At 38.7% G+C, this 19,947-nt stretch overlaps 3 protein-coding genes across 11 annotated transcripts in view; all 3 read left to right on the top strand.

Moving 5' to 3' along the window:
- Window positions 1-19,947, top strand: part of LOC128492871 (protocadherin gamma-A3-like) — a 258,015-nt gene that overhangs the window by 89,313 nt on the left and 148,755 nt on the right. Inside the window, exon 1 of one of the 9 annotated variants that reach the window (XM_053465607.1) lies at window positions 13,403-16,270. The exons of the other annotated variants lie outside the window; for them this stretch is intronic. Within the exon in view, the coding sequence (XP_053321582.1) occupies window positions 13,847-16,270 (2,424 nt within the window). The 5' untranslated portion in view covers window positions 13,403-13,846. Of the gene's footprint in view, window positions 1-13,402; window positions 16,271-19,947 lie in introns of those variants that run through there. 9 annotated transcript variants of the gene reach the window in all.
- Window positions 2,614-5,346, top strand: LOC128490191 (protocadherin gamma-B1-like). The gene has a single exon (XM_053461957.1). The coding sequence runs from the start codon at window positions 2,614-2,616 to the stop codon at window positions 5,074-5,076; it is 2,463 nt and encodes an 820-aa protein (XP_053317932.1). The 3' UTR covers window positions 5,077-5,346.
- Window positions 9,187-11,864, top strand: LOC128490190 (protocadherin gamma-B2-like). Its single transcript, XM_053461956.1, has one exon. The coding sequence runs from the start codon at window positions 9,187-9,189 to the stop codon at window positions 11,644-11,646; it is 2,460 nt and encodes an 819-aa protein (XP_053317931.1). The 3' UTR covers window positions 11,647-11,864.

Raw genomic sequence — 19,947 nt, 5'->3', positions numbered from 1 at the left:
AATCCACACGTATACCAATTCACACATATACCGACCCACACGTATACCAATCCACACACATACCAATCCACACACATACCAATCCACACGTATACCAATCCACACGTATACCAATCCACACGTATACCAATCCACACATATACACTAATCCACACATATATACCAATCCACACACATACCAATCCACACATACTAATCCACACATACTAATCCACACGTATACCAATCCACACGTACACTAATCCACACATATACCAATCCACACATATACCAATCCACACACATATATACCAATCCACACATATATACCAATCCACACATATATACCAATCCACACATATATATACCAATCCACACATATATACCAATCCACACATATACACCAATCCACACATATACTCATGCACACATATACCAATCCACACATACTAATCCACACATACCAATCCACTCTCACTCTCACTCTCACTGAATGCTTTCCTACCTTTCCTCTTTTCTCCTTACAGCTTCTTTTCCTCCTCTTCGCTCCTTCTTCAGTTCTTCTGTCCTCTCTGTCTTCTTCCGGGTCAGAGGGCACGGACAGCGGTGGGCGCGGCTTCAGTGCTGTGCGCCGGGATCTGAAAACAAACCCCGGCGCACAGCAGCTGTTGCCGCGCAGATCACAAGGGAGCGATATCGGAGGTCTTTAACAGACCTCCGGCTCCCTTGAGCGATTTTAAGCCGGGTTCAAGGGAGATCCTTGAACCGGCTTAAAATCACTCAAGGGAGCCGGAGGTCTGATAAAGACCTCCGATACCACTCCCTTGCGAGCCTGCTCCTCCAGCGGCGGATATTACTGTCCGTCTCTGGAGGGGTGCCGGGTGCCGGGTGCCTCCCTGATGAGCGGCACCCGGTGCGGAACGCCCCCCCCCCCCCTGCTGGGTACGCTGCTGGCGGCAGCGGACTCCGCGGCGGCGCCCCCTGGAGTGTGGCGCCCTGTGCGGTCGCACAGGTCGCACACCCCAAAGGCCGGCCCTGCCCACAGACTGTTGCTGGTCAGTGCTGGGGAGCAGCAGCTTTACTGGTTTTTGTGGGGGGTGAGAGAGACCCACAGACTGTTGCTGGTCAGTGCTGGGGAGCAACAGCTTTACTGGTGTTTGTGGGGGGTGAGAGAGACCCACAGACTGTTGCTGGTCAGTGCTGGGGGAGGGAAACCCACAGTGCTGAGTAAAATGGCAGCCACAGCTTTACTTCTTCGCCCTGCTCCTCACTTCACTGAGGAGACTTTTACTTTCACTTTCTATGTCTCCTCCCTCTATGCCTCATTGCATAGCCACGCCTATCACTATGTCTTATTTTCAGGGTATGGCTTATATTGAGCAAATGCTTAGAAATCCTGCTATGGCTTATTTTATGGGTATGTCTCCCTCACTCAAACTCACTCAATTACAGCTTATTTCACCTTTCCTGGAACCTGTCTTCTTTTCTGCAAGCTATAGTTCTACTACTATCGGGGCCACGTAAGGTTTTGTTGATAGACCGCGCTGTGCTCTACCCACCTGCTAATCCGACCTAGTGTTTACCTTGTACATAGGATACAATGCAGTTCCGGTATCCCTGGTTTCTAGTGATGAAATAAAAAAAGATCTGTGATTCCATTGACACTGATCTTTTTTTCTTTTTCTTGGTCAATCCATATATTTTTTCAACATAAGTGCGTTAAGGATCTTGTCATCATTCCAAAAGTTCAATATTATTCACAAACTTGATTTCATTTGTCATTTTATGATAAAAGCTGGGGTAAACATGTCATATACAGTATCGTACATTAACAAAAATGTGATAGAAAGTATAGTAATAAAAACATACTGCATCACAGAATCTGTTGTCTTTCACCTTTGGCCATATTCAATAATATTGCTCAGTAATTCGACTCAGGTTTTGTCCTGTTTGACATTAGTTGAGAATCTATTGGAAACATTTATACTGAACTTACAAATGTCTTTAAAAACAGTGAAATCTTTTGAAAGTAGCAATTTGAATTACCAGATATGTAAAAAAGTCATTTTCTAGTAATTTTGGATACTTTAAACAGAGTTTATACTATAATATGTCTTGAGATATAAAGCAACAATACATGATTGGACTTGGCATTTTAATTTCTGTATATATATTTTGCATAAGTTTTGTATTTGGGATTCAGGGGAAAATTCAGGATTATAATTAAAATTATTATTAGGTTTATAGGCCTTAAAATATGATTAATTTGATGTATTCCTTTTTTGATATTTTGAAAATGTTCATTGGAAATTATGTTTATTTAGACTAAATATTCGCAATGGGCAAAAATCTTAATCAGTTCATGTAGTTCCACATTTACGCCTCTGAGCGCCGCTGTTCACCAACAAGGTGAAGAATGTAGAGCTGGAGATCCACTGGTATTTCCATCACTAACACACACAAATTACAGATCTGGAAAAAGAAATGCAGCCATTTTTGGCTTCTCTCTCATAGAGAACACAAGATATTTATCTGTTTTTTTCTGGCAAAAGTGCTTTTAGAATGTCATCTACTTTTCTCTGTTGGATTTGAAATAATCTACATTTAAAAGGAAACAGTTTTGGGAATCTGAGAATGGCTGAGATAAGAGCAATGGATTCAGGAAAATGCAGGGGAATCAGATGGCAAGTAATATTTTTCTTCTTTTATCATCTTTGTCATTCTGTCTATTGTCAGCTTCATTATTCCATAGCTGAAGAAATGAAGAAAGACTCTGTTATAGCAAATATTGCCAAAGATCTTGGGTTGGATATTAAGCAGCTCTCATTTAGAAGATTTCATATTACATCACGTGTTTCAGAAAAATATTTTTATGTCAATTTAGAAAATGGAAATTTGTATGTTAAGGATAGGATAGATAGAGAGATACTCTGTGGGATGGCAATTACCTGCTTCCTTAACTTTGATGCAGTGGTTGCAAATCCTTTGAATGTGTTTAAAATCAACATAGAAATCCAGGATATTAATGATAACTCTCCCAGATTTTTTCATGAAACTATTAAATTAGAAATGATTGAACTCAGTTTAACTGGAACAAGGTTTATTTTACAAAATGCACAGGATCCAGATATTGGTATTAATTCTGTACAAACTTACAAGCTCGGTGATAATCAGTATTTTTCACTAAGTGAAACAATCAGATCTGATGGTAGTAAATTACCAGAACTTATTTTAGAGAAACCCTTAGATCGCGAGACACAAAATATTCATGAATTAATTTTAACCGCTTTAGATGGAGGAAACCCCATCCGATCTGGAACAGTTTCTATAAGGATTATTGTTTCTGATGCCAATGATAATTTTCCTATATTTACTCAAGAAGTATACAGAGTGATTGTGAGTGAAAATACTCTCGTCAACTCTACTGTGCTTTTTTTAAATGCTACCGATGAAGATGAAGGTATCAATGCACAGGTCATATATTCTTTTGGCAAAACATCTGGAAATGGTCTTCAGACACATGCATTTAATATGAATCCTACAACTGGAGAAATCAGAACTAATAGGAATTTAGACTTTGAGACATCAAAACATTATGAACTATTTGTAGAAGCAACGGATGGAGGTGGTCTTGTTGGCCATTCCAAGGTATTAATTGAAGTAGTAGATGAAAATGACAATGCACCTGAGATATCTATTGCCATGCTATCTACCCCTATTCCTGAGGACTCAGCACCTGACACAGTTGTAGCCCTAATTGAAGTCCATGATCATGACTCTGGAAAAAATGGAGAAGTTGACTGTCAAATTGTAGAAAGTGTACCATTTGAACTTTTGCTATCATCAGAAAGCTACTATAGTATTGTTATCTCGACTTCCTTGGATAGAGAGAAAATATCAAGTTACAACATCACAATTCTGGCCGCTGATAAAGGATCACCTCCACTTACTACTAAGAAAATCATCAGACTGGATGTATCAGATATTAATGACAACGCACCAGCTTTTCTAAAAACTATTTATCATGCATATATCCAGGAAAACAACGTACCAGGAGCATCAATATATACTATACAGGCCTATGATCTGGATGCTGGAGACAATGCAAAACTAATTTATTCAATGTCCAATAACTATACTGAGGACTTTTCTGTATCCTCTTACCTTTCCATTAATATAGAAACTGGAGTTATCTATGCTCAGCGGTCATTTGATTATGAGCAGCACAAGGAGTTTCAAATCAAGATAAATGCTACAGACCGTGGCTTCCCACGTCTTAGTAGTAATGCAACATTAATAATTCATATTGTGGATCAGAATGATAACGCACCAAAGATTCTCTACCCATCACCAGAAAGTAGTGGCTCCACATTTTTTGAAGTTGTCCCTTTGGCCACAGAAGAAGGTTCTTTAATAACTAAGGTGGTTGCTATGGATGCTGACTCCGGACACAATGCTTGGCTCTCTTATCATTTCACACAAGTATCAGAACCATCCTACTTTAGCATCAGTCAACATACTGGTGAAATCAGGACATCACGCTCTTTTCAGGAGAAAGATATGTTAAAACACAAACTAGTGGTTCTGGTGAAGGACAATGGAGTCCCCTCTTTCTCTGCAACAGCTACATTAAGCTTCATTGTTACAAATAATTTTCAGCAGATATCCCCTGCAATCAATAATCAACACAATAATGAGGATTCTAAGTCTTATTTGCATATGTTTCTGGTAATTGCTCTGGTGCTGATTTCCTTATTTTTTGTTTTAACTATCATGTTAACACTTATACCAAAATGCAAAGAGTTAAAACGTTCTCCTGAATTTGGGTCAAATATATATTCTCAAGTAGATCCCAGAGTACTTTCCCAATATAACAATGGAACTTTGCCTTTGCCATACACATACAATGTTTGTGTGGCTCTGGACTCAAGTGAAAGTGAATTTACTTTCCTAAAGCCAAATCAAAATGTCCCTGTAGAAAATCTTATTGATGCTGATGACTCTGGACTCGGAAGTGAAGGTTTAAAAGAAAATTCAGCTTTTAATGATCTTGTTCAGGTGAGCCATTCTAAACTATTTAAGTTTAATGTTTTATAATGCTAACATACAGTATACATATTATACATATATAATACTTTCACATGTATTGTACTTTTAAAAATAAACATATAAGCTACAATGTAAATAGTACTACTACTACTAGTCATACTATGGACTTTTATGTAAGCCAGTTAATTCAGAACATTTTCCCTCGTCTGTGTTTTGAATGGTAGCCCAATACCAGTAGATTCCTCCATATAACAGAACAAAAAGGAACTTTTTATTATAATGTTTGATGTCAATGATGTGTGCACAATTATTATTGTCATTATTGGTTTTATATGTGTTTTATAGGTATATTATAGGTGTTGGTGTGGCAGAGCCTGTCCTGGTGTGTGTTTGGGTGTTGGTGTGGCAGAGCCTGTCCTGGTGTGTGTGTGTTCAGTTGTCAGTTTGACAGAGCCTGTCCTAGGGTGTGTGTTTGGATGTCAGTGTGTCAGAGCCTGTCCTGGTGTGCGTGTGTTTGGATGTGGGTGTGGTAGAGCCTGTCCTAATGTGTGTGGGTGTCTGTGTGGCAGAGCCTGTGTTGGTGTGTGTGTCTGGGTGTCGGTGTGACAGAGCCTGTGTTGGTGTGTGTGTTTGGCCATCTGTTTCCTGGTACTTAATTTACAGTAGGAATTATTTAATTTATATTTATCCAGAGATAAAATGCCCTCCTGAAGTTGTAGTGACTTCAGGGGACAGTCATTCAGTGGAAAAGTTATTTATTGTGTTATAATATTTATTTCAAGGATTAGTCGCACTCAGTTGTGGCTTCAGGCTTCCCATGTTGAATGATCAAGTATTATTTTAGCCCAATAACAAAAGTATAATTCCATAGCACATTACTTTTGGAAATTATGAATGCCCCCCCCTAGTTTGACTGTGGTATCTTGTGTGCCCCCCCTATATATTGTTTCTAGACTCGCCACTGGCTACCAGGAACCTATTAGCCTACTGGTATGGGCTGGTATTATCAAAGATGAGCTCGTTGAAGATGGACTCAAACTGAACTCCCAAACCTACTGCCAGTTTTTAGAAGGCACTTTCTTCATGCTTTGAAGTATTCCACTGCGTGGCTAGCCAGTAAAGGCCTTAAAGATCAAAAAAAAAATGACATGGGCCCCCTTCCTCACCTGACCTAAACCCTATTGAGAACTTGAAATGGCAGATTTATGCTGAAGAAAAACAGTACACCTCTCTGAATACTGTCTGGGAGACTGTGGTTGCTGCTGCACAAAATGTTGATCGTCAACAGATCAAGAAACTGACAGACTCCATGAATGGAAGACTTATGACTGTATTGAAAATTAGACTTGTGCATTCGTCTTCAGGCGAACATGAAAACGAACACGAAGAGTCCGTTTTCATGTTCGTTCCGAAGACATGAAGAAGAGAAGACAGCGGCGGTAAAACATAGATGAAGACGAAGACACACACCACGAAGAATCTTCATGATTGTCCTCATCTACAGGGACCTCCTCTAGCATCAACCAATTGGTTGATGACAGAGGAAGACCCTGCAGGTGACCAATAGGCTCACTCGCATGGCCTTTTTAACTCCTGACAACGAACCTACGGATTTCTGCTCCATAGGTTAAAGGGCCGTGCAAGCGGCCAATAGGCTCACTCGCACGGCCCCTTAACTCCTTAAGGTGCAACCTGACCACTGGTCTCCCTGCTGCAACAGTTAAGTCCATACGAACGACCAATAAAGTCGCTTGTACGGACATTTAACTGATAGAGCAGGGAGAGCATTAGTCTCTCCCGGCGAAGTTATGGCACCAGGATTTTAAAAGTCTGTACAGACTTTTAAACTCCTGGTACCGTAACTTGGCCGGGAGATACCGCTGGTCTCCCTGCTCTATCAGTTAAATATCCATACAAACGCTCATACGGACTTTTAACTGTTGCAGCAGGGAGAGCAGTAGTCTCTCCCGGCCAAGTTACGGCACCAGGACAATAGAGTCACTCGTACAGACTTTTAAAATCATAATGCAGCAACTTGTCCAGCAGAGACCACTGGTCTCCCTGTTCTATCACTTAAATGTCCGACCAAGCGACTTTTTTTGTCGTTTGTACGGACATTTAACTGATAGAGCAGGGAGACCAGCGGTATCTCCCGGCCAAGTTACGGTACCAGGAGTTTAAAAGTCTGTACGAGTGACTATTGGTCGCCATCAACCATTGCACTGTGTGGTCTGACACCTTTCTATCATAACCAGCATTAAATTTTTCAGCAATTTGAGCTACAGTAGTTGGATTTCACCACATGGACCAGTCTTTGCCCCCTACATGCATCAATGAACCTTGACCAACCTTGACTAACACATCAACTTTGAGGACTAAATGTTCACTTGCTGCCTAATATATTCCACCCACTGACGGGAGCCATGATAACAAGATTATCAGTGTTATTCACTTTACCTGTCTGTGGTCATAATGTTATGGCTGATCAATGTAAGTGCACTAAATACCAAATAAGGCACCAAGAATTATAATAGAATTTGTATAAAAATCTTTCTTTAGTGATGACATATTCAACAACTTTCCACAAACAAAAACTAATGCAATTAGTTCATTAGTGTGGCATTTGGCAAGGACAATAAAGGGACAAATATATTAAAACAATACCTAAAATGCTGTTCTTCTATTTGCGGTTTTCATGGTGATACATTATAATTTTTAATCAATGAATGAATGTGCTTTCATTTTTCCTATATAGGATACCTTTGCCTGAATGTACCAAAGGGTGTAACAGGATAAAATGTGTTGAAAAAATGTGTTTAGGTTTTTATTATGACTGTGATTGCTATACTTTAATGTGAAGCTGCATAGTAATTATAGCAGAAAACTGGGTGGCAAGAACAGCCATGTGGCCCCTTGCCCCCCAAATGTAATTTGCATATAGATATGGACCCACACTCTCTCTCACTCAAACTCACTCAATTACAGCTTACCTCACCTTTCCTGGAACCTGTCTTCTTTTCTGCAAGCTATAGTTCTACTATCGGGGTCACGTAAGGTTTTGTTGATAGACCGCGCTGTGCTCTACCCACCTGCTAATCCAACCTAGTGTTTACCTTGTACATAGGATACAGTGCAGTTCCGGTATTCCTGATTTCTAGTGATGAAATAAAAAAAGATCTGTGATTCCTTTGACACTGATCTTTTTTCTTTTTCCTGGTCAATCCATATATTTTTTCAACATAAGTGTGTTAAGGATCTTGTCATCATTCAAAAATATCAAGATTATTCACAAACTTGATTTCATTTGTAATTTTATGAAACAAGCTGGGGTAAACATGTTATATACAGTATCGTACATTAACAAAAATGTGATAGAAAGCAGTAGTAATGAAAACATACTGCATCACAGAATTTGTTGTCTTTCACCTTTGGCCATATTCTATAATATTGCTTAGTAATTCGACTCAAGTTTTGGTTTTGTCCTGTTTGACATTAGTTGAGAATCTATTGGAAACATTTATATTGAACTTACAAATGTCTTTAAAAACAGTGAAATCTTTTGAAAATAGCAATTTAGATTACCAGATATGTAACAAAGTCATTTTCTACTAATGTTGGATACTTTAAACAGAGTTTATACTACAATATGTCTTGAGATATAAAGCAACAATACATGACTGAACTTGGCATTTTAACTTCTGTATATATATGTTGTATAAGTTTTGTATTTGGGATTCAGGGAAAAATTCAGGATTATAATTAAAATTATTATTATGTTTATAGGCCTTAAAATAGGATTAATTTGATGTATTCCTTTTGAAAATGTTCATTGTAAACAATGCTTCTTTAGACTAAATATTTGCAATGAGCAAAAATCTTAATCAGTTCATGTAATTCCACATTTACGCCTCTGAGCGCCGCTGTTCACCAACAAGGTGAAGAATGTAGAGCTGGAGATCCACTGGTATTTCCATCACTAACACACACAAATTACAGATCTGGAAAAAGAAATGCAGCCATTTTTGGCTTCTCTCATAGAGAACACAAGATATATATCAGTTTCTTTCTTGAAAAAGTGCATTTAGAATTTCATATACTTTTCTCTGTTGGATTTGAAATAATCTACATTTAAAAGGAAACAGTTTTGGGAATCTGAGAATGGCTGAGATACGAGCAATGGATTCAGGAAAATGCAGGGGAATCAGATGGCAAGTAATATTTTTCTTCTTATTTCATCTTTGTCATTCTGTCTATTGTCAGCTTCATTATTCCATAGCTGAAGAAATGAAGAAAGACTCTGTTATAGCAAATATTGCCAAAGATCTTGGGTTGGATATTAAGCAGCTCTCATTTAGAAGATTTCATATTACATCACGTGATTCAGAAAAATATTTTTATATCAATTTAGAAAATGGAAATCTGTATGTTAAGGATAGGATAGATAGAGAGATACTCTGTGGAACAGCAATTACCTGCTTCCTTAACTTTGATGCAGTGGTTGCAAATCCTTTGAATGTGTTTAAAATCAACATAGAAATCCAGGATATTAATGATAACTCTCCCAGATTTTTTCATGAAACCATTAAATTAGCATTAATTGAACTAAGTTTTCCTGGAACAAAGTTTATTTTGCAAAATGCAGAAGATCCAGATATTGGCATTAATTCTGTACAAAATTACAAGCTTAGCAATAATCAACATTTTTCATTAAGTGAAACAATCAGATCTGATGGTAGTAAATTCCCAGAACTTATTTTAGAGAAACCCTTAGATCGCGAGACACAACATATTCATGAATTAATTTTAACCGCTCTAGATGGAGGAAACCCCATCCGATCTGGAACAGTTCCTATAAGGATTATTGTTTCTGATTCCAACGATAATTTTCCTATATTTTCTCAAGAAGTATACAGAGTGATTGTGAGTGAAAATACTCTCGTCAACTCTACTGTGCTTTTTATAAATGCAACCGATGAAGATGAAGGTATCAATGCACAGATCACATATTCTTTTGGCAAAACATCTGGAAATGGTCTTCAGACACATGCATTTAATGTGAATCCTACAACTGGGGAAATCAGAACTAAAAGGAATTTAGACTTTGAGACATCAAAAAATTATGAACTATCTGTAGAAGCAACGGATGGAGGTGGTCTTGTTGGCCATTCCAAGGTATTAATTGAAGTAGTAGATGAAAATGACAATGCGCCTGAGATATCCATTGCCATGTTATCTACCCCTATTCCTGAGGACTCAGCACCTGACACAGTTGTAGCCCTAATTGAAGTCCATGATCATGACTCTGGGAAAAATGGAGAAGTTGACTGTCGAATTGTAGAAAGTGTACCATTTGAACTTTTGCTATCATCAGAAAGCTACTATAGTATTGTTATCTCGACTTCCTTGGATAGAGAGAAAATATCAAGTTACAACATCACAATGCTAGCCACTGATAGAGGATCACCTCCACTTACTAATAAGAAAATCATCAGACTGGATATATCAGATATCAATGACAACCCGCCAGTTTTTCTAAAAACAATTTATCATGCATATATCCTGGAAAACAACGTACCAGGAGCATCAATATATACTATACAGGCCTATGATCTGGATGCTGGAGACAATGCAAAACTAATTTATTCAATGTCCAATAACTATACTGAGGACTTTTCTGTATCCTCTTACCTTTCCATTAATATAGAGACTGGAGTTATCTATGCTCAGCGGTCATTTGATTATGAGCAGCACAAGGAGTTTCAAATCAAAATAAGTGCTACAGACTGTGGCTTCCCACGTCTTAGTAGTAATGCAACATTAATAATTCATGTTGTGGATCAGAATGATAACGCACCAAAGATTCTCTACCCATCACCAGAAAGTAGTGGCTCCACAGTTTTTGAAGTTGTCCCTTTGGCCACAGAAGAAGGTTCTTTAATAACTAAGGTGGTTGCTATGGATGCTGACTCCGGACACAATGCTTGGCTCTCTTATCATTTCACACAAGTATCAGAACCATCCTTCTTTAGCATCAGTCAACACACTGGTGAAATCAGGACATCACGCTCTTTTCAGGAGAAAGATATGCTAAAACACAAACTAGTGGTTCTGGTGAAGGACAATGGAGTCCCCTTTCTCTCTGCAACAGCTACATTGAGCTTCATTGTTACAAATAATTTTCAGCAGATTTCCCCTGCAATCAATAATCAACACAATAATGAGGATTCTAAGTCTTATTTGCATATGTTTCTGGTAATTGCTCTGGTGCTGATTTCCCTTTTTTTTGTTTTAACTATCATGTTAACACTTATACCAAAATGCAAAGAGTTAAAACGTTCTCCTGAATTTGGGTCAAATATATATTCTCAAGTAGATCCCAGAGTACTTTCCCAATATAACAATGGAACTTTGCCTTTGCCATACACATACAATGTTTGTGTGGCTCTGGACTCAAGTGAAAGTGAATTTACTTTCCTAAAGCCAAATCAAAATGTCCCTGTAGAAAATCTTATCGATGCTGATGACTCTGGACTCGGAAACGAAGGTTTAAAAGAAAATTCAGCTTTTAATGATCTTGTACAGGTGAGCTACTCTAACCTATTTAAGTCATTTGTATAACTTTGTACAAATATACCTTTACATTTTGCATTAAGATATATAGTACTTTCGCATGTTATACTTTTAAAAAGAAACATAGAAGCTACAATGTAAATAGTAAATTTGCCATGCTATGGATTTTTATGTAAACCAGGTAATTTAGAAAGTTTTCCAATGTCAGTTGATAATGACAACACAACAACACAACAAACAGGAACTAAAACTTAACCTTCATTCCATCTAATAAATAATAAAAACATATCCTCTACTGAGAGAAACTACCGTGTTTCCCCGAAAATAAGACACTGTCTTATATTTATTTTTCCTCAAGAAGACACACTATGGCTTATTTTCAGGGGATGTCTTATTTTTATTAAGTATGGTACAGCAATCTACATTCATTCAAATATACTCATCTTGTCTGGGGGTACAGATACTCAGGAAAAGCAGAGATAGGCCAGCAAAGCTGATGTGTAAGGGCTGGCTTATTTATCAGGGATCCAGTGAGAACTGGGTCCACTCTGCACCGTGGAGCTGGGATGATCTCTCTGGGCTCAGTAGCAGACTGCTTGATGAAGCATTTCCCCTATCCCCTGGTGTCTGTGAGGGGTGATGGAGACCCACAGACTGTTGCTGGTCAGTGCTGGGGAGCAGCAGCTTTACTGGTTTTTGTGGGGGGTGAGAGAGACCCACAGACTGTTGCTGGTCAGTGCTGGGGAGCAAGAGCTTTACTGGTGTTTGTGGGAGGTGAGAGAGACCCACAGACTGTTGCTGGTCAGTGCTGGGGGAGAGAAACCCACAGTGCTGAGTAAAATGGCAGCCACAGCTTTATTTCTTCCACCTGCTCCTCACTTCACTGAGGAGACTTTTACTTTCACTTTCTATGTCTCCTCCCTCTATGCCTCACTGCAGAGCCACGCCTATGACTATGTCTTATTTTCGGGTATGGCTTATATGGAGCAAATACTTAGAAATCCTGCTACGGCTTATTTTATGGGTATGTCTCCCTCACTCAAACTCACTCATTTACAGCTTACTTCACCTTTCCTGGAACCTGTCTTCTTTTCTGCAAGCTATAGTTCTACTTCTATCTGGGCCACGTAAGGTTTTGTTGATAGACCGCGCTGAGCTCTACCCACCTGCTAATCCGACCTAGTATTTACCTTGTACATAGGATACAATGCAGTTCCGGTATCCCTGGTTTCTAGTGATGAAATAAAAAAAGATCTGTGATTCCATTGACACTGATCTTTTTTTCTTTGTCCTGGTCAATCCATATATTTTTTCAACATAAGTGTGTTAAGGATCTTGTCATCATTCAAAAATATCAAGATTATTCACAAACTTGATTTCATTTGTCATTTTATGATAAAAGCTGGGGTAAACATGTTATATACAGTATCGTACATTAACAAAAATGTGATAGAAAGCAGTAGTAATGAAAACATACTGCATCACAGAATTTGTTGTCTTTCACCTTTGGCCATATTCTATAATATTGCTCAGTAATTCAACTCAAGTTTTGTCCTGTTTGACATTAGTGGAGAAACGGTGGCAATATATTGGAAACATTTATATTGAACTTGCAAATGTCTTTAAAAACAGTGAAATCTTTTGAAAGTAGCAATTTAGATTACCAGATATGTAACAAAGTCATTTTCTAGTAATTTTGGATACTTTAAACAGAGTTTATACTACAATATGTCTTGAGATATAAAGCAACAATACATGATTGGACTTGGCATTTTAATTCTGTATATATATTTTAAGTTTTGTATTTGGGATTCAGGGAAAATTTCAGGATTATAATTAAAATTATTATTATGTTTATAGGCCTTAAAATATAATTAATTTGATGTATTCCTTTTTTGATATTTTGAAAATGTAATTGGAAATTACGTTTATTTAGACTTCATATTTGCAATGGGCAAAAATCTTAATCAGTTCATGTAGTTCCACATTTACGCCTCTGAGCGCCGCTGTTCACCAACAAGGTGAAGAATGTAGAGCTGGAGATCCACTGGTATTTCCATCACTAACACACACAAATTACAGATCTGGAAAAAGAAATGCAGCCATTTTTGGCTTCTCTCTCATAGAGAACACAAGATATATATCAGTTTCTTTCTTGCAAAAGTGCATTTAGAATTTCATATACTTTTCTCTGTTGGATTTGAAATACTTTAAAGGAAACAGTTCTCGGGAATCTGTTATATTGAGAATGACTGGGATAAGAAACATGGATTCAGGAAAATGCAGGGGAATCAGATGGCAAGTAGTATTTTTCTTCTTATTTTATCTTTGTCATTCTGTCTATTGTCAGCTTCATTATTCCATAGCTGAAGAAATGAAGAAAGACTCTGTTATAGCAAATATTGCCAAAGATCTTGGGTTGGATATTAAGCAGCTGTCATTTAGAAGATTTCATATTACATCACGTGATTCAGAAAAATATTTTTATATCAATTTAGAAAATGGAAATCTGTATGTTAAGGATAGGATAGATAGAGAGATACTCTGTGGGGCGGCAATTACCTGCTTCCTTACCTTTGATGCAGTGGTTGCAAATCCTTTGAATGTGTTTAAAATCAACATAGAAATCCAGGATATTAATGATAACTCTCCCAGATTTTTTCATGAAACCATTAAATTAGAAATAATTGAACTCAGTTTTCCTGGAACAAAGTTTATTTTGCAAAATGCAGAGGATCCAGATATTGGTATTAATTCTGTACAAACTTACAAGCTCGTTGAAAATCAGCATTTTTCACTAAGTGAAACAATCAGATCTGATGGTAGTAAATTCCCAGAACTTATTTTAGAGAAACCCTTAGATCGCGAGACACAACATATTCATGAATTAATTTTAACTGCTCTAGATGGAGGAAACCCCATCCAATCTGGAACAGTTCTTATAAAGATTATTGTTTCTGATTCCAATGATAATTTTCCTATATTTTCTCAAGAAGTATACAGAGTGATTGTGAGTGAAAATACTCTCGTCAACTCTACTGTGATTTTTATAAATGCAACCGATGAAGATGAAGGTATCAATGCACAGATCACATATTCTTTTGGCAAAACATCTGGAAATGGTCTTCAGACACATGCATTTAATATGAATCCTACAACTGGAGAAATCAGAACTAATAGGAATTTAGACTTTGAGACATCAAAGCATTATGAACTATCTGTAGAAGCAAAGGATGGCGGTGGTCGTGTTGGCCATTCCAAGGTGTTAATTGAAGTAGTAGATGAAAATGACAATGCACCTGAGATATCTATTGCCATGCTATCTACCCCTATTCCTGAGGACTCAGCACCTGACACAGTTGTAGCCCTAATTGAAGTCCATGATCATGACTCTGGAAAAAATGGAGAGGTTGACTGTCGAATTGTAGAAAGTGTACCATTTGAACTTTTGCTATCATCAGAAAGCTACTATAGTATTGTTATCTCGACTTCCTTGGATAGAGAGAAAATATCAAGTTACAACATCACAATGCTAGCCACTGATAGAGGATCACCTCCACTTACTAGTAAGAAAATCATCAGACTGGATATATCAGATATTAATGACAACCCGCCAGTTTTTCTAAAAACAATTTATCATGCATATATCCTGGAAAACAACGTACCAGGAGCATCAATATATACTATACAGGCCCATGATCTGGATGCTGGAAACAATGCAAAACTAATTTATTCAATGTCCAATAACTATACTGAGGACTTTTCTGTATCCTCTTACCTTTCCATTAACATAGAGACTGGAGTTATCTATGCTCAGCGGTCATTTGATTATGAGCAGCACAAGGAGTTTCAAATCAAAATAAATGCTACAGACCGTGGCTTCCCACGTCTTAGTAGTAATGCAACATTAATAATCCATATTGTGGATCAGAATGATAACGCACCAAAGATTCTCTACCCATCACCAGAAAGTAGTGGCTCCACATTTTTTGAAGTTGTCCCTTTGGCCACAGAAGAAGGTTCTTTAATAACTAAGGTGGTTGCTATGGATGCTGACTCCGGACACAATGCTTGGCTCTCTTATCACTTCACACAAGTATCAGAACCATCCTTCTTTAGCATCAGTCAACATACTGGTGAAATCAGGACATCACACTCTTTTCAGGAGAAAGATATGTTAAAACACAAACTAGTGGTTCTGGTAAAGGACAATGGAAACCCCTCTCTCTCTGCAACAGCTACATTGAGCTTCATTGTTACAAATAATTTTCAGCAGATATTCCCCACAATCAATAATCCAAACAGTAATGAGGATTCTAAGTCTTATTTGCATATGTTTCTGGTTATTGCTCTGGTGCTGATTTCTTTATTTTTTGTTTTAACTATCATGTTAACACTTATACCAAAATGCAAAGAGCTAAAACGTTCTCCTGAATTTGGGTCAAATATATATTCTCAAGTAGATCCCAGAGTACTTTCCCAATATAACAACGGAACTTTGCCTTTGCCATACACATACAATGTTTGTGTCGCTCTGGACTCCAGTGAAAGTGAATTTACTTTCCTAAAGCCAAATCAAAATGTCCCTGTAGAAAATCTTATCGATGCTGATGACTCTGGACTCGGAAACGAAGGTTTAAAAGAAAATTCAGCTTTTAATGATCTTGTACAGGTGAGCTACTCTAACCTATTTAAGTCATTTTTTAAACCTTTGTACAAATATACCTTTACATTTTGCATTAAGATATATAGTACTTTCGCATGTTATACTTTAAAAAGAAACATAGAAGCTACAATGTAAATAGTAAATTTGCCATGCTACGGATTTTTATGTAAACCAGGTAATTTAGAAAGTTTTCCAATGTCAGTTGATAATGACAACACAACAACACAACAAACAGGAACTAAAACTTAACCTTCATACCATCTAATAAATAATAAAAACATATCCTCTACTGAGAGAAACTACCGTGTTTCCCCAAAAATAAGACACTGTCTTATATTTATTTTTCCTCAGGAAGACACACTATGGCTTATTTTCAGGGGATGTCTTATTTTTATTAAGTATGGTACAACAATCTACATTCATTCAAATATACTCATCTTGTCTGGGGGTACAGATACTCAGGAAAAGCAGAGATAGGCCAGCAAAGCTGATGTGTAAGGGCTGGCTTATTTATCAGGGATCCAGTGAGAACTGGGTCCAATCTGCACAGTGGAGCTGGGATGATCTCTCTGGGCTCAGTAGCAGACTGCTTGCTGAAGCATTTCCCCTATACCCTGGTGTCTGTGAGGGGTGATAGAGACCCACAGACAGAGCCGGCCTTAGGTGTTCTGGCGCCCTGTGCAGACTACTCCTCTGGCGCCCCCCCATCCCAAAAAAAGAAAGGAATAAAAACTTGTAACAAAACCCCAATCACTATATACTACGCCAAACATTGATGTGGTGTAGGCCTACCACTTCATTGTCTGGCTTAGTAGTAGGGATGCACCGAAACAAATTCTGGACTGAAACCGAAAGTGCAGCATTTACCTGGCCAAAACCGAATATGACCCCCCCACACCATAAAGAAATCTAACACTTTTATTTAAAGTAAGTAACACACCAAAATAGGACAAAACAATTAAATAACAATATGATATATATATATATATATATATATATATATATATATATATATATAATTAACAGCAATCACATTCCTATCATGCCCAGGCATACCCAGATTCCAGGATGTACTCACAGACTTGGCATGATAGGAGTATGATTGCCCTATCTACCCCTTCTCACTCCCTTCTGCCCTATCTACCCCTTCTCACTCCCTTCTCCCTATCTACCCCCTTTCCCCTGCCTCACTCCCTTCTCCCTATCTACCCCCTCCTAACTATCTACCCTTTCCCTCTCTGAAGTTCACTTACCTTTCAGGAGTCCTGCGGTGGGGGTGCAAGGCCTCTGCCTCCCAGCTCTGCCACTGTAATGAACAGTATAGAGTGATGGGAGTTATGATGTACTTTTAGAGCATAATTAGATCATGAAAAAGACATTGGAAATGGTACAGCATAACACCCATCACTCTCACACACTTACCAATCCACACATATACTAATCCACACATATACCAATCCACACACATACCAATCCACACGTATACCAATTCACACATATACCGACCCACACGTATACCAATCCACACACATACCAATCCACACACATACCAATCCACACGTATACCAATCCACACGTATACCAATCCACACGTATACCAATCCACACATATACACTAATCCACACATATATACCAATCCACACACATACCAATCCACACATACTAATCCACACATACTAATCCACACGTATACCAATCCACACGTACACTAATCCACACATATACCAATCCACACATATACCAATCCACACACATATATACCAATCCACACATATATACCAATCCACACATATATACCAATCCACACATATATATACCAATCCACACATATATACCAATCCACACATATACACCAATCCACACATATACTCATGCACACATATACCAATCCACACATACTAATCCACACATACCAATCCACTCTCACTCTCACTCTCACTGAATGCTTTCCTACCTTTCCTCTTTTCTCCTTACAGCTTCTTTTCCTCCTCTTCGCTCCTTCTTCAGTTCTTCTGTCCTCTCTGTCTTCTTCCGGGTCAGAGGGCACGGACAGCGGTGGGCGCGGCTTCAGTGCTGTGCGCCGGGATCTGAAAACAAACCCCGGCGCACAGCAGCTGTTGCCGCGCAGATCACAAGGGAGCGATATCGGAGGTCTTTAACAGACCTCCGGCTCCCTTGAGCGATTTTAAGCCGGGTTCAAGGGAGATCCTTGAACCGGCTTAAAATCACTCAAGGGAGCCGGAGGTCTGATAAAGACCTCCGATACCACTCCCTTGCGAGCCTGCTCCTCCAGCGGCGGATATTACTGTCCGTCTCTGGAGGGGTGCCGGGTGCCGGGTGCCTCCCTGATGAGCGGCACCCGGTGCGGAACGCCCCCCCCCCCCTGCTGGGTACGCTGCTGGCGGCAGCGGACTCCGCGGCGGCGCCCCCTGGAGTGTGGCGCCCTGTGCGGTCGCACAGGTCGCACACCCCAAAGGCCGGCCCTGCCCACAGACTGTTGCTGGTCAGTGCTGGGGAGCAGCAGCTTTACTGGTTTTTGTGGGGGGTGAGAGAGACCCACAGACTGTTGCTGGTCAGTGCTGGGGAGCAACAGCTTTACTGGTGTTTGTGGGGGGTGAGAGAGACCCACAGACTGTTGCTGGTCAGTGCTGGGGGAGGGAAACCCACAGTGCTGAGTAAAATGGCAGCCACAGCTTTACTTCTTCGCCCTGCTCCTCACTTCACTGAGGAGACTTTTACTTTCACTTTCTATGTCTCCTCCCTCTATGCCTCATTGCATAGCCACGCCTATCACTATGTCTTATTTTCAGGGTATGGCTTATATTGAGCAAATGCTTAGAAATCCTGCTATGGCTTATTTTATGGGTATGTCTCCCTCACTCAAACTCACTCAATTACAGCTTATTTCACCTTTCCTGGAACCTGTCTTCTTTTCTGCAAGCTATAGTTCTACTACTATCGGGGCCACGTAAGGTTTTGTTGATAGACCGCGCTGTGCTCTACCCACCTGCTAATCCGACCTAGTGTTTACCTTGTACATAGGATACAATGCAGTTCCGGTATCCCTGGTTTCTAGTGATGAAATAAAAAAAGATCTGTGATTCCATTGACACTGATCTTTTTTTCTTTTTCTTGGTCAATCCATATATTTTTTCAACATAAGTGCGTTAAGGATCTTGTCATCATTCCAAAAGTTCAATATTATTCACAAACTTGATTTCATTTGTCATTTTATGATAAAAGCTGGGGTAAACATGTCATATACAGTATCGTACATTAACAAAAATGTGATAGAAAGTATAGTAATAAAAACATACTGCATCACAGAATCTGTTGTCTTTCACCTTTGGCCATATTCAATAATATTGCTCAGTAATTCGACTCAGGTTTTGTCCTGTTTGACATTAGTTGAGAATCTATTGGAAACATTTATACTGAACTTACAAATGTCTTTAAAAACAGTGAAATCTTTTGAAAGTAGCAATTTGAATTACCAGATATGTAAAAAAGTCATTTTCTAGTAATTTTGGATACTTTAAACAGAGTTTATACTATAATATGTCTTGAGATATAAAGCAACAATACATGATTGGACTTGGCATTTTAATTTCTGTATATATATTTTGCATAAGTTTTGTATTTGGGATTCAGGGGAAAATTCAGGATTATAATTAAAATTATT

Source organism: Spea bombifrons, chromosome 4 (assembly GCF_027358695.1).
Source record: "Spea bombifrons isolate aSpeBom1 chromosome 4, aSpeBom1.2.pri, whole genome shotgun sequence".
NCBI classification, from domain to species: Eukaryota; Metazoa; Chordata; class Amphibia; order Anura; family Pelobatidae; genus Spea; species Spea bombifrons.
Note: the sequence above shows the minus strand (reverse complement) of the source record. Positions and strands in the feature narration are given on the sequence as shown.

Bases quoted from the DNA above. Each gene is read 5' to 3' on its own strand.
- LOC128490191 (XM_053461957.1), top strand. From the start codon at position 2,614: ATGGCTGAGATAAGAGCAATGGATTCAGGAAAATGCAGGGGAATCAGA.
- LOC128490190 (XM_053461956.1), top strand. From the start codon at position 9,187: ATGGCTGAGATACGAGCAATGGATTCAGGAAAATGCAGGGGAATCAGA.